We start from the raw sequence: 25000 nt of genomic DNA, 5'->3' as shown, positions 1-25000 counted from the left end.
CTGCTTCCAGGCATTCTGGTGAGAGTTTGCTGGGACGGAGTCCGGCTCTTCCTGGTAGCTCCAAGGTGGCAGAGCAAACCATGGTTCACGGACCTGGTAGCTCCCCTCAAGCACCCTCCATGGAAGATTACTCTGAGGAGTGATCTCCTTTTCCAGCTCGAGGGTGCCATATTTCACAACTGTCCGCTGCTTTGGAGGCTGTGGCTGTGGCCCATGAGGGGGCACAGCTCCGCGGTTCTGGTCTCTCCACCGAGGTGGTAGAGACCCTTCTCCACTCCAGAGCTCCCTCCACAAGGGGGTTGTATGCTGCCAGGTGGCATCTGTGCCGTGGTGAGCACCACCAGCTGGATCCAGTCCCCTGCCTGGTTGGTTCAGGGGTGGATTTCCTCCAGAGTCAGTTCACCAAGGGGTTGGCTCCTTCCACCCTAAAAGTCTGCGCATCTGCCATTTTGGCTTATCACGCCCCCTTGGCCAGGCAATCTTTGGGCAGAGATCCTATGGTAACATGTTTCTCTGCGGCACCCAGAGGCTGAGGCCCCCGGTATGACCTAGAGTGCCTGGGTGGGACCTGGCCATGGTTTTAGGGGCTCTGTCTGAGCACCCCTTCAAGCCGCTAGCCGAGGCACCTTTCCATCAAGACTGTGTTCTTGTTTGCCATCTGCTCTATCAAGAGAGTAGGGGACTTGCAGGCCCTTGCTGTGGCCCCATCTATACTGGAGATTACCCCAGGTACGACAATGCCTTCTTGTACCCCCGTAAGGGAGGTGTGAAAATTGCGGGGGAGGATTGTTTGTATTTTAAGTGGTAAAATGCAGGATCAGGGGATTTTTACAAGGAGAAAATGTCACCATCAGATGTTTAACTGTACATGTACATGTAAATTAACAACATATGGAGGTGAATGAGGCCTCCTGGAAAGGGGTGGCATTTTACCAAGAATTCGTATAAACTTACCAGAAAAACATGTAAGCAAAAGGTAGGATATGCAAAGCCACGCAAAATTATTTGTGGTAAAAAAAATATGTAAATTTAAGTAAATGTGCGGTATAAAAAGTGAAAAAATTGCCACATAAATTCGCGCATGATGGCCAGCATCCAATTTTTGACTGATTACACACATTATTTGAGAGAGCGAACACTCAGGAAAGTTCCCAAAGCATTTTGACGCAGCATCTTGTTCCCTCAGGGAACTAGGATTACATACGTAAAATAGGGACGTTGTTCTTGTAGCTGGATAAAGTATGAAGGTTAAAGAATGGGATCAGTGTTAATAAGGAAAATCATCAGATTTTAACTCCAGTTTCATTATTCAATGTTGCTGCAGAACAGTAATAATGATGCAGTGGTTGTGTGTGTGTTTAGTCTGATTCAGGGTAGAAGATCAGACTCACCTGAACCCAGCTGTGTGTCCATGAAGAGTGACTGGTCAATGAATCCTCCAATAGTCTTTAAAGACACAGACTGTACTACTGATCTGAGGTAAGGAAATAGTTCTTGTCTATACACACATATGATATATATATACCCTCATGAGATGTCACTCTGCCCGTGTGGGGAAGGGCCCCATCTACTGCCTAGGGATGCTGGTTGTGCTTCTAGCACTGAAGCATTTCCTCTTACACGTCAGGTCACCACGTGTTCGTCCATACAGACAATTCTGCGGTGGTCTCCTTTATCAATCATCTAGGCTCCCCCATGCAGGCTTGCACACCAGATCCTCCTTTGGGCCCAGGGGAAGCTCCTCACTTTGAGAGCAGTTTAACCTCTTAGACTTCGTGGTTGCGTAAGCGCAACTAATAGCCAATTATTCTCAGGTGGTAATGTTTAGCAATAGATTAAATAAACAGGGAAAAGAGTAACCATGACTAACTATACATCAGTCTAAAGCTCTAAGTCTCAAGCAGCGATTTCAGATCACTGTTTTTCAATGGAAAACGTATAACGAATGTATTTGCTGAATGTGTGTAAGCAGTACACAACAACAACATGCATAAAAAAACCGCACTACTTACATTAATATTGTAATAACGAGTCACAAACACATCCACTGCTGCTAATCCCGGTTTATTAGGAAAGATAAGTGTCCAGTGAACAACATGCTGTAAAGCATTTCTCCTCCAAACAAACAATAGTGTTGTAATTCAGATTTTTATTCCTTTGTTTACGTCACAGAACTTCAGCTGGTGTTTGTGTTTATATATTTCTGAATAACTTTCACTTAAAAAATGACATCTTGGTGACAAAAAACAAATATGGCTGGTAGAATATAGTGTTACAAACGGTTGAGACCACAAAAAAGTAAAAAAATAAATAATAAAAAAGTAAAAGAGGTGAAATCGTGGGTGGCGTCTCCTCTCTCTCTGCAGGTGTCGCCATGTTTTTTTATGCGCCGCCTCTAATTTCAAACCTTTTATTTACAGCCAGTAGCATTATGGAAACAAAATGACTGATAGACAATGTAGCCAATAAGTGCAGGATTCTAACGATATAGGGGAGGATTTTATTCTCCACGTGTGTGAGTCTTAGTTTTATTATTCTTTATAAACGATTACTGGCTGAAGCAGCGAAGAAGCAGTGACGAACCAGGAAGTGATGCAGCTCTCAGGGTTAGGGTTAGCATCAACATCAATATCCCCAAACATGTAGAACAAAAGCCTTTAATGGTCAGCAGGTCATTTCTATGCAGACTGTATAAATAGAGTATGAATGATCACCTGAGTTTAGCAGGTGTCTCTCAAACAGAGGGAGGGAGAAAAGGATCAGACATAGTCTCAGATAAATGTTTGTAGGAATCTCATTTGTTATGAAAATCTTCATAAAATTTGAAATATAAACTCATGAGACATGTGGCTTTCAACCCAGTACTTTTCTGGATTGCTCCAGGACTGATTTTATGTATTTATATATGAAATAAAAAATAATGTTCAATGCAGGAAATGTATATCTATGGGACTTTATTATCTATAACTTAATATCTTTTTTGAGCAATATCAACTTTGATTTTTGACAAAAGATATTTAAATTGTGTATGTAGCACATTTTTATCATGAACTGTTAACATTCAAAGTTAGGTTGAGCATTTCAGCTGTGAGTCCTAAAATTTGGGCGGGGAGGGGCAAACCAGACATAGTCTCAGATAAATGTTTGTAGGAATCTCACACTGTAAAATCTGATTAGTTAACCTTACTTGAAAAAAGCATGCAAACTGGTTGCACTTAAAATAATAAGTACATTGAAATAGGGTATTGAGTGTCCTAATAACTAATGCTTACTAAGTAGAATATACTTATAGCCAAGCTCCTGTAACTTCGAGAAACCAGTACATAGTACTTGGCAATTTGATTAATGTGTACTATTGGGTAAGTATAGACTACTCAGAAATACCAGTGAAGTATACTAACTTGCATGATGTAAACTTTACTGTTGTGTGTATTCCAAATAACACAATTATGTAAGTTAGGCTAACTGAAGTACAATTTTCCTGTATATGAGTTTTTCTAGTTTTATTTACTTTAAGAGCAGTCAGATATACTTCATAAAAGCATGCAAGCTGCACTATAATATATCCCTTTTAATGCAACAGTAAATAAAGTCCTAGTTTTAGCTTTAAATAATAACATTCAGTAAAACATTAAATTTGGTAATAAATAATTAGACATGCAGTGAAAGTCTACTTTGTAGGGAATGTCTGTATCTAAAACATGAACAAATGCCTGCCAACTCACCATAATTTATACCTATACAGTGGAGTATTGGTATAAAGTAAAAATACACAACACACAATCCCAATACTGTTATAAAAGGTTTATTTCTCAACCCTTTAATTTTCACACCACAGCTTTAAAACATTTGCATCTCTTAAAACAGTCAGGAATGTGGCCTGTAACAAAAGTAAAAATTAAAAACTTTTGTTTCAAAGAAGTGCCAAAATCACTTAGCAGACAATACCAACTGGTACTGGTCTCATACACAGAAGTAACATAGTGCCAAACCATTAATAGCCATAACCATCACTCAGTCAATCAAATGCACTTTTGTTGACGCTTTTAACCGAACGCATGTCACCTTTCACCTGCAGTTGCGCAGTGCTGTGTGTGCAGCAGGTTTGCAAGAACAATTGCAAGAATAATTGTTAAATATAAATTATATGAACAGAATAGTCTGAGCATAAGGCATTGGCACAAAAACCTCTATGTATCTGCAGCGAGTGTTTTTTGCTTTCAACACAATAATAGCAAAAACAAAAAATAATTTTAAAGTAGTGCAATAATGACTTAACAATGGCAACAATATCAACCAGCACTACTACTACTCTTCAACTAACTCTTTAATAATTTCACTTACTCAACAGGAGATTTTTTTAGAGTTGGAGTCTTGAGGGGAGTTTGTTTTCTCCCAGCCTAAGCATCACTCTCTGGATGAACTTTAACGTGTTTCTCATGGCCCTTGGGTATTCAAGGTGGAGAGCATAAGACAGACCAAACAAAAGGCAAAATGCTTGTGGTAAGCTTGTGAGATTGTCCATCACAATACCTCCTTCCAGAATGATGGCAGTTGAAAAAGGGGTTTAAGTGGAGATGACTTGAAAACACAGGTGCATCTTCGCTGATAACAGTCAGCAAGCCAACAGTCACCTGTGCCCAGCCCTCATCATCGTTTGAATCCTGTATGACACAAAAACTCCATTACAACAGTGAAATATTATCCATCTGTCCTGCCTACACAGCCTTCAAGTCTTGTTCATTAGTTTATCATTAATTTCACAGTTTCTTTTTGTTTGACAAATGTGTTACTTTTTACATTTCGGCTGTCATCTGCAGCAATCATCAGAAGCATCACCTGACTGCTGTGATTATCACCTGTGTTTTTCTGGTGTGGCCTGCCTGTTGAACCGGACAGATCCAACAGCCTGGCCACGACAAAACAAACAGTGGAATCATTTTACACAAACCTGCATTTTCCTGCATCAACACATGGGCCATGGATCATTTTTACTGTACATAAAAATATTCCTGCTGCCAATCTTCCACACCTGTCAGCTAGCTGGATTGAACCCAGTTCATTCTTGCTGTGAGTGACCAGAACTACCCAATGCACCACTGTGCTCCCTTCTAGTACTGAACTCACAGGGACACATTCCATATTCTTATTTTTCTCTAATTGTGTAAGAACTTACAAAGGCAGGGTTGTAAAAGTTACTCGGATCGTCACCAAGTAGTATTGGAAGGCCTCTGAGAACAAGGGTACGTAGTGCTGTCACATCTGGCTTCTAATGGAAAGAACAAATTAAGTTCAGGATAATACAGTATTCAACGTTACAATATGAACACAAAAGTGTACATGAAAAGAGTTTTATCTAAATGGGTTTTTTTTTTCAGTGGAGAGAAGTCATCTCCAAATCTAGTACACAGTTTATCAGGGACAAAGGACCTTGTGTTTTAACACTACTGCAAGTTTCCATTTCTTAAAATACAGTATTTATGCTCGTTTAACCAAAAATGACATTAAGAACACTTTAGAAGACTTACGCCTGAATCAACCTGCTGCACAATTTCAGCTATTTTTTCTCCAACACTTCCTTTCTTGGACTTGAAGATATGGACGAAGCGTGGTGTGAAGCAGTCCAACGCATCAAAAAAATCGTGTTCTAGATTTGTGGTGGCAATCCTGTTGAACTCTGCATATACCTGCAGTGCACAGCAAATACACAAAAACATGTGACTAGACTGGCATTTATTATTAGTGTAAACAAAAAATTATGTGTGTCAGTTCTTACTTGTCTTTCTAAAAAAAAAGGGCAGGCCACCGCTCCTTCAGGGACCTCTTTACTAGAGGTTCGGTCTCCACAATCTCCCGTCTCCGCAGTGGGAAGGTCTGATCCATCTTTGAAGCAATAACAGTTCCACTGGGTTTCTTCAACCAGGAGCTTTCTTTCAGCTTCTAGTCCATCTTTATTCTGGCCCTCAGGTAGGTTAGGTAAGTGCCTAAGGTAAGACCTTTTTGGTCTTTTGAGGCCTTTTGGTGCCATTTGCGGGGCGCACTTTATCCCCGTGTTTATTGCAACCTCTTCACATCCAGCTTTTCTCAGTTTAGTGCGATAGTTTCCCAATTTGTACATCAAGCTGTTCTTTGAGGCAGAGCACCCATCTGGTGAGCCTGGTTCCCTCAGACAGGGATGTTTTTTTTAAGAGTGCTAATGCCACAGAATGGAATCGTTCTTCATTTGGATAGGCATCAAATTTGTAGATCTCCTCAGCAAGTTTCTCCAAAATACCATGCTTCATGTCTCTTGGCACATTCAGGTAAGTACAGTCTCGTAAAAACTGAAGATTTGCCTGTCTCAGTCAGAATTCCACATCTAATGGGAAATTTGGAATGTCAAAAAATTCTGGCCATCGCCCTTGTCTTGTTGATGAGCTTGGTGTCCACAGAAACTTTGTATCATCTGAGGAGACTTGAGATAGACTGGGGGTAGAGGTAGGTATCAGTATCAGTGTCACCAATGGTTTGACCTTGACAGTAGCTTTTGTAGGTGGCAAATCTTGTACATCATCAAGGTTGCAGAGGGAATTATCAAAGTCAGGATCTTCATACATGAGAGAAAAATCATCCTTGAGTTTGCATTTTTCTTTAACTATTATCTTAAGTTCTTCAACTGTTTCTGGTCTCCCATCTAGTGAGACTTTATGTATGCTGTGTGACTTATGTATGTTCATTTACAACAATTCTTAGTTTAAAGATTCCCATGGTCCTATAAAGAGCAGACATGACTTTAGTGCCAAATTCACATGCAATCATTCAGCATAATATATAACGCTTCAGTATCACATACACATTGTCCTTTATTTGATAGGAGGATAAGAGGAAAGGATCATTTAGATCAGAAAAATGAGTGACTGTGAGAGACCCTGCCCCACTGAAGCACAACTCATAAGTGCTTACAGGTCCACTGCATCTGCAATAGGTTATTTTAAGAGTCATTTTTTAGTGTTTATTTGATATGTATAATATCCTCCAATCTTTTGTATTTGAAACCTGGTCTCTCGTGTCCCGCGGAAATGCAAATGAAAATGTTGAGGTACCGCGTGTTTCAAGCGTTTCAGGATGAGTTAACGTTAACCTTCACTCTGTGGATCTCTCTCAGTTTACATCATACAAAAAGTCTTATTTTCCCCGCTATGTTTAAAAAAAATCAGCGTAGTGGTCGATAGAAAAAAAAAGAGAAAAAAAGGGCAGGAAAAAAAGATTAGTTATTAACACCACATTAGCCTAGCGCTAGCTTAGCGACCGCATTAGCGGTGTTAGCTTAGTAATAGTTTAATACATTTCTAAGAGAAAAAACTCACCAAGACGGTTGGAAGGTCATCAGCTACTCAAAATCATCCACTCTTACAGTCACTGCCCTGCACAGCACACAGAGGAGAAGTCTTTCTCTTCTCCCTCAGTCTTTCTCTTCTCTTCTCCCTCAGTCTTTCTCTTCTCCCTCTTTCTGAAGAGAGCTCAACTTGTGCAGTGTTTGTTAGCTAAGTTAATATAAAACAAATGATAGTTAGAGCTATAACAAAAGTAGAACGAACAAATCCACACACACAGTTATTATTTGTTTGATAGCTTACCTTTACATGAAGAGATCCTCGAATTGTGAAAATGTCGGCACGGCGCGAGACGTCCAATGACTTCTACTGCACATGCACAGAACTGGTTGCTTTTAGGGTTCGTTAGAAAATACTCGCTCTTAGCACGTGCCAGCAAATGAAGCCCTGCTGTGATAGTAACTTAAACCTGATTAAGTTGACTCTAAATAAAATTTGCGAGTGATCATGACTTAAGACATGTTAACTTCACTCAGAATAAACAGTAAAATGTACTTTTTTTTTACCATGCAACTACATGTTACTTAATAAAAACTATCAAGTAGTAAATATTAGTACTGGTAACTTATCTATGCAAGTCATGACAACTATTAGATTTTACAGTGCATCTTCATTCAATTTAAAATATAACCTCATGAGACAAGTGGCTTTTAACCCATTACTTTTCTGGATTGCTATAGGACAGATTTAATGTATTTACAGTGCCTTGCGAAAGTATTCGGCCCCCTTGAACTTTGTGACCTTTTGCCACATTTCAGGCTTCAAACATAAAGATATAAAACTGTAATTTTTTGTGAAGAATCAACAACAAGTGGGACACAATCATGAAGTGGAACGAAATTTATTGGATATTTCAAACTTTTTCAACAAATAAAAAAACTGAAAAATTGGGCGTGCAAAATTATTTAGCCCCCTTAAGTTAATACTTTGTAGCGCCACCTTTTGCTGCGATTACAGCTGTAAGTCGCTTGGAGTTTGTCTCTATCAGTTTTGCACATCGAGCACATCGTTCTTTCCACAGATTCTCGTTTGGATTCAGGTCTGGACTTTGACTTGTCCATTCTAACACCTGGATATGTTTATTTGTGAATCATTCCATTGTAGATTTTGCTTTATGTTTTGGATCATTGTCTTGTTGGAAGACAAATCTCCGTCCCAGTCTCAGGTCTTTTGCAAACTCCATCAGGTTTTCTTCCAGAATGGTCCTGTATTTGGCTCCATCCATCTTCCCATCAATTTTAACCATCTTCCCTGTCCCTGCTTAAGAAAAGCAGGCCCAAACCATGATGCTGCCACCACCATGTTTGACAGTGGGGATGGTGTGTTCAGGGTGATGAGCTGTGTTGCTTTTACGCCAAACATAACGTTTTGCATTGTTGCCAAAAAGTTTGATTTTGGTTTCATCTGACCAGAGCACCTTCTTCCACATGTTTGGTGTGTCTCCCAGGTGGCTTGTGGCAAACTTTAAACGACACTTTTGTATGGATATCTAAAAGTAATGGCTTTCTTCTTGCCACTCTTCCATAAAGGCCAGATTTGTGCAGTATACGACTGATCGTTGTCCTATGGACAGAGTCTCCCACCTCAGCTGTAGATCTCTGCAGTTCATCCAGAGTGATCATGGGCCTCTTGGCTGCATCTCTGATCAGTCTTCTCCTCGTATGAGCTGAAAGTTTAGAGGGATGGCCAGGTCTTGGTAGATTTGCAGTGGTCTGATACTCCTTCCATTTCAATATTATCGCTTGCACAGTGCTCCTTGGGATGTTTAAAGCTTGGGAAATCTTTTTGTATCCAAATCCGACTTTAAACTTCTCCACAACAGTATTTCGGATCTGCCTGGTGTGTTCCTTGTTCTTCATGATGCTCTCTGCGCTTTAAACAGACCTCTGAGACGATCACAGTGCAGGTGCATTTATACGGAGACTTGATTACACACAGGTGGATTCTATTTATCATCATTAGTCATTTAGGTCAACATTGGATCATTTAGAGATCCTCACTGAACTTCTGGAGAGAGTTTGCTGCACTGAAAGTAAAGGGGCTGAATAATTTTGCACGCCCAATTTTTCAGTTTTTTATTTGTTAAAAAAGTTTGAAATATCCAATAAATTTCGTTCCACTTCATGATTGTGTCCCACTTGTTGTTGATTCTTCACAAAAAATAACAGTTTTATGTCTTTAAGTTTGAAGCCTGAAATGTTGCAAAAGGTCGCAAAGTTCAAAGGGGCCGAATACTTTCGCAAGGAAACTGTATATATGAAGGGGGAAAAAAATGTAAGGAATTTTTTTTCTACAGTACTTAATCATCTATAACTTATTATTTTTTTTAACAATATCAACAGTGAATAATGGACAGTTAAGCTCAAAGTGTCTTCTTTTTTTAGAGATATTTAAATTGTGTATGAAGCCCACTATTATCAGGAACTGTTAACATTTAAAGTTAGGTAGGGCATTTCAGCTGTGAGTCCCCTGTCGAAGGCTAACAGTTTAAATGAGGCAGCAGACACACTGTGGAGGCAGGGGTTTAGACCCGGGGAATGGTAGCTCCACCCCCGGATTACCCCAGGTACGACTAGTGCCTTCTTGTTCCCCCGTAAGGGAGGTGTGAAAATTGCGGGGGTGGATTGTTTGTATTTTAAGTGGTAAAATGTAGGGACGTTGTTCTTGTAGCTGGATAAAGTATGAAGGTTAAAGAATGGGATCAGTGTTAATAAGGAAAATCATTAGATTTTAACTCCAGTTTCATTATTCAGTGTTGCTGCAGAACAGTAATAATGATGCAGTGGTTGTGTGTGTGTTTAGTCTGATTCAGGGTAAGAGATCAGACTCACCTGAACCCAGCTGTGTGTCCATGAAGAGTGACCGGTCAATGGCTCCTCCAATACTCTTTAAAGACACAGACTGTACTACTGATCTGAGGTGAGGAAATAGTTCTTGTCTATACACACATATGATTATATATATATATATATATATATATATATATATATATATATATATATATATATATATATATATATACAGTGAGGAAAATAAGTATTTGAACACCCTGCTATTTTGCAAGTTCTCCCACTTAGAAATCATGGAGGGGTCTGAAATTGTCATCGTATGTGCATGTCCACTGTGAGAGACATAATCTAAAAAAAAAAATCCAGAAATCACAATGTATGATTTTTTAACTATTTATTTGTATGATACAGCTGCAAATAAGTATTTGAACACCGGAGAAAGTCAATGTTAATATTTGGTACAGTAGCCTTTTTTGCAATTACAGAGGTCAAACGTTTCCTGTAGTTTTTCACCAGGTTTGCACACACTGCAGGAGGGATTTTGGCCCACTCCTTCACACAGATCTTCTCTAGATCAGTCAGGTTTCTGGCCTGTCGCTGAGAAACACGGAGTTTGAGCTCCCTCCAAATATTCTCTATTGGGATTAGGTCTGGAGACTGGCTAGGCCACGCCAGAACCTTGATATGGTTCTTACAGAGCCACTCCTTGGTTATCCTGGCTGTGTGCTTCGGGTCATTGTCATGTTGGAAGACCCAGCCTCGACCCATCTTCAATGCTCTAACTGAGGGAAGGAGGTTGTTCCCCAAAATCTCGCAATACATGGCCCCGGTCATCCTCTCCTTAATACAGTGCAGTCGCCCTGTCCCATGTGCAGAAAAACACCCCCAAAGCATGATGCTACCACCCCCATGCTTCACAGTAGGGATAGTGTTCTTGGGATGGTACTCATCATTCTTCTTTCTCCAAACACGTTTAGTGGAATTATGACCCAAAAGTTCTATTTTGGTTTTATCTGACCACATGACTTTCTCCCATGACTCCTCTGGATCATCCAAATGGTCATTGGCAAACTTAAGACGTGCCTGGACATGTGCTGGTTTAAGCAGGGGAACCTTCCGTGCCATGCATGATTTCAAACCATGACGTCTTAGTGTATTACCAACAGTAACCTTGAAAACGGTGGTCCCAGCTCTTTTCAGGTCATTGACCAGCTCCTCCCGTGTAGTTCTGGGCTGATTTCTCACCTTTCTTAGGATCATTGAGTCCCCACGAGGTGAGATCTTGCATGGAGCCCCAGTCCGAGGGAGATTGACAGTCATGTTTAGCTTCTTCCATTTTCTAATGATTGCTCCAACAATGGACCTTTTTTCACCAAGCTGCTTGGCAATTTCCCCGTAGCCCTTTCCAGCCTTGTGGAGGTGTACAATTTTGTCTCTAGTGTCTTTGGACAGCTCTTTGGTCTTGGCCATGTTAGTAGTTGGATTCTTACTGATTGTACAGGGTGGACAGGTGTCTTTATGCAGCTAACGACCTCAAACAGGTGCATCTAATTTAGGATAATAAATGTAGTGGAGGTGGACATTTTAAAGGCAGACTAACACTGGCAATATAAATTCTTTAAATACTGTTTCCTCCTATTTTACAGATTAGTAAAGAATAAGAGATCAGACTCACCTGAACCCAGCTGTGTGTCCATGAAAAGTGAACAGTCAATGAATCGTCCAATATTCTTTAAAGACACAGACTGTACTACTGATCTGAGGTGAGGACAGTTGAATGTATGAGTGCAGTGTTTTATCACTCACACTCACATAATCAAACATCCCTGAAATATGTGTGTATTCACTGCTTTGTGTTTGTAGTTATGAATATGATTTATAGTCTTTATTCTACTTTTAACAAGTGTTTTATTTGTTCACAGACTGCAGAAGAAGAAATCAAAGATCACTGAGAAGAGTCATTTAGAGGCCATATTCAAGGTGTGTGTGTGTGTGTGTGTGTGTGTGTGTGTGTGTGTCTATTCCACTCTCACTGCAGTGTGAAAGAAACAAAATCCTGAGCAGCAGTAAGAGAGAACTGTGTGTTGTGTTTCCTTGTTGAATTCAACATCTTTTCCTTCTTTTCTTATTCTTGTTTATTCCTTGCTTTATTTCCAAACTGTTCTTTGTAAAATTGAATCATCAGCATTTTCATTGCTCCTTTTGCCTCCTTCTTAATACTCAGTGATTCACCTTCATGTTTTTACTCGTCTGTGCGCTCGTCTGAAACCAGTTTGTCTGGATGTCAGTAATGAACACATACTTATGTTACATTATAGCGGGGTATTCAACTAAAATTTAAAGAGGTCCAGTTAGAGAACATTTCTTGAAGCAAAAGTCGGGAAGGTCATAATGTCTTAATTATTTAGTGTGATATACATTTAAGTAGCCTAGTAGTTGTATCAACATCGGCATGTAATCAATACCTGACTGTCAAATCAAATGAATTCAGTACAATTAAAATAACCTTTTGACAATATTTATTGTAACGTACTATAGAGCTGAACACATACACTATATATGACTGCAGATATGTGTAATGTTCTCTCATTAACTAAATAAAAGTAGGGCTGCATATCAAAATAATTGAAAATAAATAAAATAGGAAAACTGTGTACGGTCAAATAAAGTGCTTAACGTCAGAAAAATAAAATAGAGAGGAAAAGCATTAATTTCCTTTTTTGTTTCACATCTTGACTGAACAGTCCCAACCAATGTTACAGATAATAAATCTCAACACATCTTAACAATTGAACAGTTTTAGAGTATCACTTTTTTCCTCTTATATCCCACTCCCCCACTTTTTGCTCAGTGAGAGAATTGAGCTCTAGTTTGTCCTGCCAGGATTTTAAGCCTGGGCTTAAATGGAGTCAGGGCCATTCTCAAACGTGTGGAGGTGCTCATTGGTGAGCCTGGAATGATATTTAGTTTTGATTATGTTCATTGTGGAGAAAGCTGCCTCGCAGTTGTATGTAGAGCCAAATGTTTTCAAGCTGTATAGGGCTACTTTCCTCAGACCTGGGAAAGCTCTCTCAGGGACCATTTGGAGCCAGAAAGTAGATGGGTCAGTTTTTACAAACTACTCTTTCAGGGCCACATCTGCTTGGAGATCAAACAATTGCATCTGGAGAAGCCCGGCATTTACCAACTTAAAGTGCTGTGTGACTTCCATTGAGAACCCCCTGACATCTGTGATGAGAAATGGGTTCTGCTTATCAATAAAGTCAACAAATCAGCTTATCAATAAAGTCAACAAAATAAGACACATCACTCTGTCACTGAACCTGTCCCTGCACTGTTGGAAAGTGTGGACAGTCTCCCTGCAGGTCTTCCTTGAACACCTTAAGTTTCCTCTGAAAGAAGCGGACAGCTGTCATCAGTTCACAAATTGAATCGTCAATGCCCTGTAGCCTCAAATTCAGTTCATTCAGATGTGAAGTGACATCAACCAAAAAGGCCACATTATCCATCTGTTTCTCTTTTTTTTTTTTTTTTTAAAAGAAAGTAAACTGTGCTGCGTTCTGACTTCTTAGCTCAATCAAGAAAGATTTTACTTCCCTCCTGATGGACCAAAAGCGTGCTAACACCCTGCCTTTGCTGAGCCATCTCACATTGTTGTTTAGCAAAAGATAATCAGCACTGGCATCAACTTCTCTGAGGAATTCCCTAAGCATGCGGTGCTGGTAGGAAGACGATACCCTGAGAAAATTTATCATTTTTATCATTGTATTAATCACCTCAGCATGCTCATCTGACATGGAGGCACAGAGGACAGATTGATGAATGATGCAATGGTAAGCTATGAGCTCAGGATTGTCCTCTTTCAGTCTTGCTACAGCCCCTTTCACTTCCTATCATGGCAGGGGCTCCATTTGTGGTTATTGAAACCACTTGTTTGAGCTCTATTCTTCTCTTTGTTAACATCTCTTTAATGACACTAACAGCTGAGCATTGTTACACATGTCATTGGACTCATCCACAGCTAAGCCTACACATGATGCCTTATGCATGGCTTTATCTAGCTGGGTTAGCACGTCCTGAGTTAATATTTCACCTTTCTTTGTGGCAGATGATGCTGACATGGGTATTTGCTTTATTTTATCACAAAGCTCTTGTTTTTGTTTTCCCTCAAATAGTGTTTCAGCTACTGCACTCATACATTCTTTGACAACCCCTCCATCAGTAAATGGCTTTTTGTGTTGACCCAAAATCTAAGCAACTCTGAGAGATCACTCATGAGCATGCTGTTGGGCAGTGAATGTGTGGCTCAGGATCCTGGTGGACTGGTCATACTGGGCTCTGAGACTATTTATTTTCTGTGATCTCACTTCAGATTTGAGTGGGTATGTTTGTTCATTACCTTTAAGTTTTGTCTCATAATGGCGTTTCACATTGTCACTTTTAAAAATAGCCACAGTTTCTGAACATATGACACACACTGGTTTAGTGCTCCCAGTATGAACAGAAATGAGTCTGTCCATTCTGGATTAAATGCATTATGCTGTCCACTTTTTTGAGAGTGCCATTTGTTCCTTATTTTTCTCTTTCTTTGTCCATCTCTCTCACACGTTTCTCTCCCTTTGTTTTCTACATGTAACGCTACCTTTCTTTTTATTTCTACAGTCTTTTCATGTGTAACCTGCCTCTAACTCTTATCTGTCTGCACTGTAGAGTCGCAATGTTTACCACCTGGAATGCACATTCTCGATTGGCTGAGTGGTATCACGTGGGATGGCTTAACGTAAAGACTACAAAAGCTGCGCCAGTGAAAATAGTATATAACTGTATTATAATAACTGTTTTGGCTGCCAGCCATTGGTGACCTGTGCATTATATTGTTTGATTAGGTGTAGTGTGTTTTTTTTTGCTTCTGTTACAAATCAGGATCTGGAGCACAAAGTCATCAGTCTGCTACAGAATGAACTGAAGAGATATAAGAAGCTCCTGAGTCCAGATTACCCAGCATGCTCTGAGAGGGAGGTGGAGGATGAGGAGGATCAGAGCAGTGTCAGAGAGGGAGTGCTGAAGATCACACTGCACTTCCTGAAGAACATGAAGCACACAGATCTCGCTAACACACTGCAGAACAGTAAGAGCTCATGGGGTTCTAACATCACTTTATCTTCAGAGGAAGGAAACTGCTGTACATTTATTAAACACATCTCATCATAATGATGTGCTTTTATCAACACAATATAATAACACATCAGTACTGACATTCCATATGATATACAGCTATGAAAATATCAGTAGCTCACAGAGATGATCAGAGAGTTTACATTTTATTCTTATTTTTATCAGAACTCGTGTCTGTGCGCCAGCAAAAAAAGCTCAAATCCAAACTGAGAGAGAAATGTCAAAGAATTACTGAAGGAATCTCACAGCATGGAAGCTCAGCACTTCTGAATGAGATCTACACAGACGTCTACATCACAGAGGGTTGGAGTGGAGATGTCAATAATGAACATGAGGTGAGACAGATTGAGACAGTGTCCAGGAGACCAGCAACACAGGAGACACCTATCAAATGTAATGATCTCTTTAAAGACAAGTCCATCAGAAGTGTGCTGACTAAAGGAGTTGCTGGAATTGGAAAAACAGTCTCTGTGCAGAAGTTCATTCTGGACTGGGCTGAAGGAAAAGCAAATCAGGATGTCACCTTCATGTTTCCACTTCCCTTTAGAGAGCTGAATCTGATGAAGCAGAAACATCTCAGTCTGATGGATCTTCTTCATCACTTTCTCCCAGAAATAAAAGAATTACGATTAATAGACTGTGAGAGGAATAAAGTGCTGATGATCTTTGATGGTCTGGATGAGTGTCGACTTCCTCTAAATTTCCAGAACAATGAGAGATTGTGTGATGTGACAGAATCAGCCTCAGTGGATGTGCTGCTGACGAACCTCATCAAGGGGAATCTGTTTCCCTCTGCTCTCCTCTGGATCACCTCTCGACCAGGAGCAGCCAATCAGATCCCTCCTGAGTGTGTAGACCAGGTAACAGAGGTACGAGGGTTCAGTGATCCTCAGAAAGAGGAGTACTTCAGGAAGAGGATCAGTGATCAGAGCCTGGCCAATAAAATCATCACACACATGAAGTCTTCCAGAAGCATCCACATCATGTGTCACATCCCAGTCTTCTGCTGGATCTCAGCCACTGTTCTTGGGAGAATGTTGGGTGAAGCAGAGAGTGGAGAGATCCCCAAGACTTTGACTCAAATGTTCACACACTTCCTGATCTTTCAGATCAAACACAAGGACCAAAAGTACCATCAGACATTTGAGCCTGATCCTCAGCAGACCAGAGAGAGTATCCTGGCACTGGGAAAACTGGCTTTCCAACAGCTGGAGAAAGGAAACCTGATCTTCTATGCGGAAGACCTGAGAGAGTGTGGTATTGATGTCCGGGAAGTGTCAGTGTACTCAGGACTGTGTACTCAGATCTTCAGAGAGGAGTTTGGGCTTCACCTGGGGAAGGTGTTCAGCTTTGTACATCTTAGTGTTCAGGAGTTTCTGGCTGCTTTATACACATTTCTCTCCTTCAACAACAAAAAGTTTAAAAAACAATCAATCAGCAATCTGTTAGATCTTTTCACCAAATCAAACATGTCTGCATTTCTGAGGTGTGTAGTGAAAAAGGCCATACAGAGTGAGAATGGACACCTGGACCTGTTCCTCCGCTTCCTTCTGGGTCTCTCACTGGAGGCCAATCAGACTCTCTTACGAGACCTACTGCCCCAGACAGGATGTAGCGCTCACAGCAAACAGGAAACAGTCGAGTATATCAAGAAGATGATCAGAGAAAATCCATCTCCAGAGAAATCCATCAATCTGTTCCACTGTCTGAATGAACTGAATGATGATTCTCTAGTACAGGAAGTACAACGTTACCTGAATAAAAGTAATTCCAGGTGTCTCAGGGGAGTCAGACTCTCTCCTGCTCAGTGGTCTGCTCTGGTGTTTGTGTTGCTGAACTCAGAAGAGAATCTGGATGTGTTTGATTTGAGTAAATATGACAGATCAGATGAATGTCTTCTGAGGCTGCTGCCAGTGGTCAAAGCATCCAGAAAAGCTGTGTAAGTCATTTTAAAATGATTTCATAAATGTGTTACTAATTCCATAAATGTAGTTATTATTTTAAATGAACACTAATGACACTGCACTGATTAGGATCATGATTATCATTCGTTACTCCAATCAGGTAACCAGTGTTTGCTGATATGATTTCAATCATTGCTTAAAAGCTTAAGTGCAGAATGAAGTCATGAAAATTATTGATCATTAATGCTTGTAGTGAATAAGGTTCCCTGGATGAGTAAAAGACAGGAGGTGGAGCTGGAGGTAGCAGAGCTGACGATGTTAAGGTTTTCGTTGGGAGTGACGAGGATGGACAAGATTAGAAATGAGTTCATTAGAGGGACAGCACATGTAGGATGTTTTGGTGTCAAGGTGAGGGAGGCGAGATTGAGATGGTTTGGACATGTGCAGAGAAGGGACATGAATTATATTGGTAGAAAAATGCTGAAGATGGAGCCACCAGGTAGGAGGAAAAGAGGAAGGCCAAGGAGGTGGTGAGGGAAGACATGCAGGTAGTTGGTGTGAAAGAGGCAGATGTAGAGGACAGGGTGGTATGGAGACGGATGATCCGCTGTGGCGACCCCTAATTGGAGCAGCCGAAAGAAGAAGAAGAAGAAGAAGAAGGTTCCCTGGTGGTCTAGTGTTTAGGATCTCACCGCTCTCACCGCTGCGGCCCGGGTTCGATCCCCGGTCAGGGAACCGACCCCAGCCATTAAGGTTGCACAAGCCTTAGTGCCGGTCCCAAGCCTGGATAAATGGGGAGGGTTGCGTTAGGAAGGGCATCCAGCGCAAAAACATGTTCCAAATCAAACATGCACATGGTCGACCCCTAATGGGAGAAGCCGAAAGTAATGCTTGTAGTGAATAGTACAATAGTATTTTTGTACACTAATAGTAACAGTAATTTAGTACACTAAATGTACATTAGTGACTGTACAATTTGTATATAAATGTACATTTAGTGTACTAAACTACTGTTACTATTAATGTATGAAACTACTATTGTATACAATAGATTATTGTATAGACAATAAACAATACATTTTCCCTGTTTCATTTGAAATGACACAGGGAAAATGTATGGAACACAGTAACTGATATTTATTTAATACTTCGTATAAAGGTCTGTGTTAGTAATAGCAGCTTTAGAGTTTCTGACAGGGTTATGAACGTGAAGCTAAAAGATGAAGGGGTGATGATAAATGTCATCAGTGCTTATGCTCCAAGTCAAGTCAAGTCAAGTTTATTTCTATAGCGCTTTTCACAACAGACGTTGTCTCAAAGCAGCTTTACAGAAATCAACAGTCAAGGTGAATGGTGTGCATTTATCCCTGATGAGCAAGACATGGCGACTTTGGCAAGGAAAAACTCCCTTAGATGTAATAAAAAGAAACCTTAAGAGGAACCAGACTCAAAAAGGAAACCAACCTTATTTGGGTGACATCAAGAGTTTGATCATAAATCTTTCAACAATACAGAACACTGGAGAGTGAGAACTAACATGAGCACTGGAGTATAAGATTATAAGTGATGTTCTTTCTACAGTCTTTATGGTTATAAAACTAGGAGCTACCGAGCTCAACATTTGTGATTATCACAGATCCAGCATCAGCTTCTCAATGCCAGAGCCTTTAAACACTCCAGGAGGTCCAATGTCAAAACTCCACACATGTAGTGGGATCCATTTGGCATTGGTACGTCTCTAAATGGTTCGGGATGTTTGCGAGTTCGGCATTTACTTCTTTAAAGGTCCATAATCTTTATGAGGTGGGACGTGACTGGAGCTGGCCAAACCTCAGGATGCCACGGGATAGGGAGAGAAAGAGAAGCAGTGGAGAGCAATTACCATAGCTGCTGTTCATGATATTAACAGCACAAGTTGATAATGTGCATGTGATCATATGTTCTGGAGCACAAGGTTATGATGTGAGACGTATGTTATGTGTAGGCTTTGCTAAAAAGATATGTTTTTAATCTGCACTTAAACTGGGAGAGTGTGTCTGAACCCCGAACACTGTCAGGAAGACTATTCCAGAGTTTAGGAGCTAGATATGAGAATGATCTACTGCCTTTAGTGGACTTTGCTATTCTAGGAACTACTAGAAGCCCACAAGTGGGCTGTGAGATGGAGGAGAAGGAAAAATTCTGGAGTGACTTAAATTAAGTGGTGGAGATTGTACCTAGGAATTAATTATTGGTGCAGACTTTAATGGGCATGTAGATGAAGGGAACAGAGGTGATGAGGAGGTGATGGTATGTATGGTCTTAAGGAGAGGAATGTGGAAGGGCAGATGGTGGTAGTTTTTGCTAAAAGGCTGGAAATGGCAGTGGTGAATACGTATTTTAAGAAGAAGGAGGAGCATATGGTGAAGTATAAGAGTGGAGAAGGGTGCACACAGGTGGACTATGTTCTATGTAGAAGATAAAACCTAAAGGAGATTGGAGACTGTAAGGTGTTGGCAGGGGAAAGTGCAGCGAGACAGCATAGGATGGTGGTCTTTCGGATGGATTTGGAGGTGAAGAAGAAGAGGAGGAGAGTGAGGACTGAAAAAAAGAATAAGATGGTGGAAACTGAAGGAGGAAGACAGTAGTGGGAGAATCAGGGAAGAGGTAAGATAGGAGCTCGGTGGTGGTGAAGAGGTGCTGGATGATTGGGAAACTACTGCAGGAGTGATAAGGGAGACAGTTAGAAAGGTACTTGGTGTGACTTCTGGAAATAGAAGGAAGACAAAGAGACGTGGTGGTGGAATGAGGAAGTGCAGGAAAGCATAAGGAGAAAGAGGTTGGAGAAACAGAATTGGGATCAACAGAGTGATGAGAAAAGTAGGCAGGAGGTACAAGGATATGCAGCAGCAGGTGAAGTGGGATGCAGCAAAAGCCAAGGAAAAGGCATACGAGGAGCTGTATGTGAAGTTGGACACTAAGGAAGGAGAAAAAGATTTGTATCGATTGGCCAGGCACAGGGACCGACGGAAGGATGTGCTGCAAGTTAGAGCAATAAAGGATGCAGATGGAAATGTGTTGACTAGTGAGGAGAGTGTGTTGAGAAGATGGAGGGAGTATTTTGAGCAGCTGATAAATAAGGAAAATCAGAGAAAGAGAGAGAGAGAGAGAGAGAGAGAGAGAGAGAGAGAGAGAGAGAGAGAGAAGGTTTGTATGATATGGAGATGGTGAAGCAGGAAGTGGATAGGATTAGTAAGGAGGAAGTGAGAGCAGCTCTTAAGAGGATGAAGAGTGGAAAGTCAGTTGGCATTGGATTTTTTAACAAAACTGTTTAAGATTTGGGAAGGTAAGAGGATGCCTGAGGAATGGAGAAGGAGTGTGCTGGTACCAATCTTTAAGCATAAGGGAGATGTGCAGACCTGCAGCAACTACAAAGGAATAAAGTTGATCAGTCACACCATGAAGTTATGGGAAAGAGTAGTGGAAGCCAGGCTGAGAGAAGAGGTGACCATCTGTGAGCAACAGTATGGTTTCATGCAGAGGAAGAGCACTACAGACACATTATTTGCTTTGAGAATGTTAAGGGAGGAGTATAGAGAAGGTCAGAAGGAGTTGCAATGTGTGTTTTGTGGATTTTGAGAAAGCGTACGACGGGGTGCCGAGAGAGGAGTTGTGATATTGTATAAGGAAGGCAGGTGTGTCAGAGAATGTGAGGGTGGTGCAGGACATGTAATAGGACAGTGTGACAGCAGTGAAGTGTGCAGTAGGAATGACAGACTGGTTTAAGGTGGAGGTTTGACTGCATCAAGGATCAGCTCTGAGCCCTTTCCTGTTTGCAGTGGTGCTGGACAGGTTGACAGACGAGGTCAGACAGGAGTCTCCGTGGATCATAGGCAGGGTGGAGTGGGTGGAGAAGAGTGGCAGGAGGGATTATTGATAGAAGGGTATCTGCAAAAGTGAAAGGGAAAGTTTATAGGACTGTGATGAGTCCTGCTATGTTGTATGGTTAAGAGACAGTGACACTGACAAAAAGACAGGATGTGGAGCTGGAGGTAGCAGAGCTGAAGATGTTGAGGTTTTCGTTGCGATTGACAAGTATGGACAGGATTAGAAATTAGTTCATTATAGAGACAGCGTATGTAGGACGTTTTGGAGACAAGGTGAGGGCTTGGGATGGTTTGGACATGTGCAGAGGAGGTACATAGGGTATATCGGTAGGAGAATGCTGAGGATGGAACCACCAGGAAGGAGAACAAGAGGAAGACCAAAGAGGAGGTTCATGGATGTGTTAAAGGAAGACATGCAGGTAGTTGGTTTGAAAAATAAAGATGTAAAGGACAGGAGGATATGGAGACGGATAATCCACTGTGGCAACCCTTAATGGGAGAAGATAAATGAAGAATAAGAAGACTCAGAACAATAAATGATGATCTTCAAGATTGAAGGAATTTACAACTGTCCATTATGAATAAAATATCAGTAATTAAAATGACTTTACTTCTCAAACTAAACTATTTATTTTCAATGATTCCATTACAACCTACCATCTCTTTGTTTAGATCATTGGACTAGTGATTTCCAAATTTTTCTTGAAAAATAAGACCCCAAGAATTAAATTAACTACACTATAGAAAACAAAAATACAAGGAGGGTTGGAAGCAGCACATTTCTACCATTTAATCTCTGGCTACTCAGCATTAACAGATATGCAAATGGATCTACCCAAACTCATCAGGAACTATATGTTTAGGTATTGAGCAAACAATTTGAATAAACAATAAAATTTCTGATTCACAATTCTATAGTCAGAGAATCAAAAATGCACTCCTGTTTTAAAGCACCAACTACAACAGTAGCTTTGAAATCCTGGTGGAAATTTGAGCAAATTACAAATACCCCTCTTACACCATGTAAATACACTCCCATATGGAATTACCCAAAACATACAGCTAATAAGAAGCCACTTAACTTACACACTTGGACAGCAAAGGGCATTACACAACTGCAACCAGTGGCAGGCGGTCCGGGCCAGCAAAGCCATCTCTGTTGGCCTAAACACTATCAGAAGCACTGACCCACTTTTCCCAACAGTTTATTCTTTTCATTTCATAGCGTTTCTTTTGGCTGCACTGCTTCCAGTACGTGTATGTGGATGTTAGATTTATTGTCCTATCAGATTTCAGCCTCTATGTCCTGTCAAGTCAATCTAATCTGCTCAGGGCCTTCAAAGTCTGTTCTACTGGCATTTTTACCATAGTCTCCTTAAGAATTAGCTCTGTTTCTTTAACCAATCAGATTTAATGTTTGCCTCACAGGGCAGTTAGCTGGCCAAGAATAGCGTCAGCATTTTTCCGTCCTCTGATTGGTTGGTCAGACGGAAACTGTTACAGCCAAGTTCGATTGGCAAAACACGTCTCTAGCACCCTGCACACATGAATACATCTGAGATAGACGCTTTTTATTCCTAAGGAAATTGATTTGGTCTCAGACATAAATAAAAATCAATTTTCAAGAAAAGCTAGACATAGTGAGGAGGTCGGCCAACCCTGAAGCTAGCTAGCGTGTCTCAGCCCAGGAAAGGGTTTGTTCACCACTTCCAGACCTGTGAATACGAGCGGTACCACTGGATTACAGCCTCTGAGGAGTGGTGCAAATTATTAGTGTGCATCTCTGGTGAGTGGGTTGTATTTTATTTCTGCTTTTATGTTTTTGTGATGTTATTAGACAAATATTGATTCTGAACTGCTCCAGATGTTGTAGGTGCACAGTTGCGGTGGTAGTGTAGAGGTTTTGAGTCTTAACTGGGTTTCATGCTTTAGTAAAAATGGTAATCACCCTCTATTTGAAATGTCCAGGCGATTTAGTATTTAGCACATGTAAATGTTGTCATATTCTTTACTTAGCAAAGTAAAAAATAATAGTAATAATAAAACATTCATTTAAACCCCACCCACTTTTTACAATTCTATATTACATGTACTTTGTTGCAGCCCTTTGTGACATTACAACCTGCTGATGTTTACACACTGCACTGATTTTAATTCTGACACTGCATTGTGTGTGTGTGTGTGTGTGTGTGTGTGTGTGTGTGTGTGTGTGTGTGTGTGTGTGTGTGTGTGTGAGATGTCAGTGTTCTGATTTTTCTTCATTTCTCTCCCAGGTTGTGTGGGTGTGATCTCACAGAGGAAAGCTGTAAATTTCTGTCCTCAGTTCTCAGTTCAAACTCCTCCAGTCTGAGAGAACTGGACCTGAGTAACAATAACCTGCAGGATTCAGGAGTGAAGCTGCTCTCTGCTGGACTGGAGAATCCACACTGTACACTGGAGATACTGAGGTCAGATCATCACTTACACACTGTAGTTCCCCTTCGGGAACTCGAGCTGCGTCAAAACGCTTTGGTAACGCCCCTGCGTTCACCACGCTCTGAACCATTTGTGAAATCTGGCCAATAGGCAAGGCGTGACGTCAAAGACAGGCGACGTCACGTAAACCAGGAAGCTACAAGATGGCTGTGCGGAGGTAGCGACATTAGCTTTTGCTTGTTTAGGTAAGCGCTTTGTGTGTGTTATCTGTGCAGTCATGAGCTTAAATGCAGGCAGAATTCCGTCTGCATGTTTCCTGCTTGTTGAGGGAGAGCGCTTGTTGGATAAAAGTTTCTTTCCCCTGCTCGGCTGAAGCCCCTCCCTGGTAAGTCCAGGCACAGCGAAATAGCCCGGAAAGTGAGCGTTGCCACCCGGTTCCCGCAGGAAGGTCCTAGGGGCCCCTGGCAAAACTCTAAGCCTAAGGCGGGGCTGGACCACCTGAGATTCGTCTTCGTGGTTAAACTCTCTTATTCCACCCAAAAGTTTGTTGCGGATGGGAGTCATCCGCTGCCTTTCAGTATGCTGCTCCTGCTGTTCGGGTTCAGGAGGACTGTCTGCCAGCCCTGCCACCGGACGTGTTCAGGACGCGGCTTCCTCCAGCGGTTTGCTCCCCGTATTCCGCCCGTAAGATCGCTGTGGTGAAGGTCGGTGGTGTAGTCGGCTGCAGAGCACCGCTCCAGCCGCTCTGATTGGGTCAGGGGCCAGCCCCGAGGGGTTGGTTCCACCTGTGAAACTTTCTGTCAGTCTTGAGGACTGCAAGGAGTCTCTCGGGGGGTCCTGCATACTGTGGAGAAGGGTTGCGCGATTCAGTTCGCGTCTTCTCCTCCCCGGTTCAACAGGATGTGTCCCACCCTGGTGGGACCCGTGCAGGCTCTGGCCCTGTGACAGGAGGTGCATACTCTCCTGAGGAACGGGCCATCGAGGTGGTTCCCTCTTCCTCGGGCAGAGAGTCAGTCTACTACAGCCCGTACTTCATTGTTCTGAAGAGGGACGGTGGGTTGCATCCCATTCTGGATCTCCAATCCTTGAACCACTCACTTATGAGGCTCGGTTTCAGGATACTCGCTCTCAGAGAGGTCGTGTCTCAGATCAAGTCCAAGGACTGATATGTCACGTTAGATCTGTAGGTCGCATGCTCCCACGTGGCCGTCCTTCCCACACAAGGGAGTTTCCTGAGGTTTCTTTTGGGGCGAAGCTTACCAATATCGGTCCTCCCGTTCGGCCTAGCACTCTCGCCCTGTACCTTCACAAAGTGCGTGAACTCACTTACCCTGCTGTGGCTTCAGGGCATCCGCATTTTGAACTCTATCAACGATTGGTTGATATTGGCTCGTTTAGAGCCCCGGGCAGTTTGGCATCGGGATGTCATTCTCAAATGCATGAAGGAACTGGGGTTCAGACTGAAATGCCGGGTAGAG

At 41.5% G+C, this 25000-nt stretch overlaps 2 protein-coding genes and 1 long non-coding RNA gene across 3 annotated transcripts in view; 1 reads left to right on the top strand and 2 right to left on the bottom strand.

The window, feature by feature from the left end:
* The window catches only part of LOC310730354 (myelin-oligodendrocyte glycoprotein-like), a 225473-nt gene extending 222498 nt beyond the window's left edge, over positions 1-2975 (bottom strand). Inside the window, exon 1 of the mRNA XM_083549270.1 lies at positions 2625-2975. The gene's annotated coding sequence lies outside the window, so the exon portion shown is untranslated. The remainder of the gene's footprint in view (positions 1-2624) is intronic.
* The window catches only part of LOC310727127 (uncharacterized protein), a 564745-nt gene that overhangs the window by 99691 nt on the left and 440054 nt on the right, over positions 1-25000 (top strand). The window contains exon 14 of the mRNA XM_083543328.1: positions 23381-23554. Within this exon, the coding sequence (XP_083399454.1) occupies positions 23381-23554 (174 nt within the window). The remainder of the gene's footprint in view (positions 1-23380; positions 23555-25000) is intronic.
* On the bottom strand, positions 4714-7437 carry LOC310730685. The gene is made up of 3 exons (XR_014534903.1): positions 7347-7437; positions 5529-5687; positions 4714-5269 (listed from the first exon to the last, which is right to left on the bottom strand). It is a non-coding gene; the product is annotated as an uncharacterized lncRNA (long non-coding RNA).

The sequence above is a fragment of the Silurus aristotelis genome, assembly GCF_946808225.1.
Source record: "Silurus aristotelis genome assembly, chromosome: 1".
In the NCBI taxonomy this organism is placed as follows: domain Eukaryota; kingdom Metazoa; phylum Chordata; class Actinopteri; order Siluriformes; family Siluridae; genus Silurus; species Silurus aristotelis.
The sequence above is the reverse complement of the archived record's forward strand: the minus strand, read 5'-3'. Positions and strand labels throughout refer to the sequence as shown.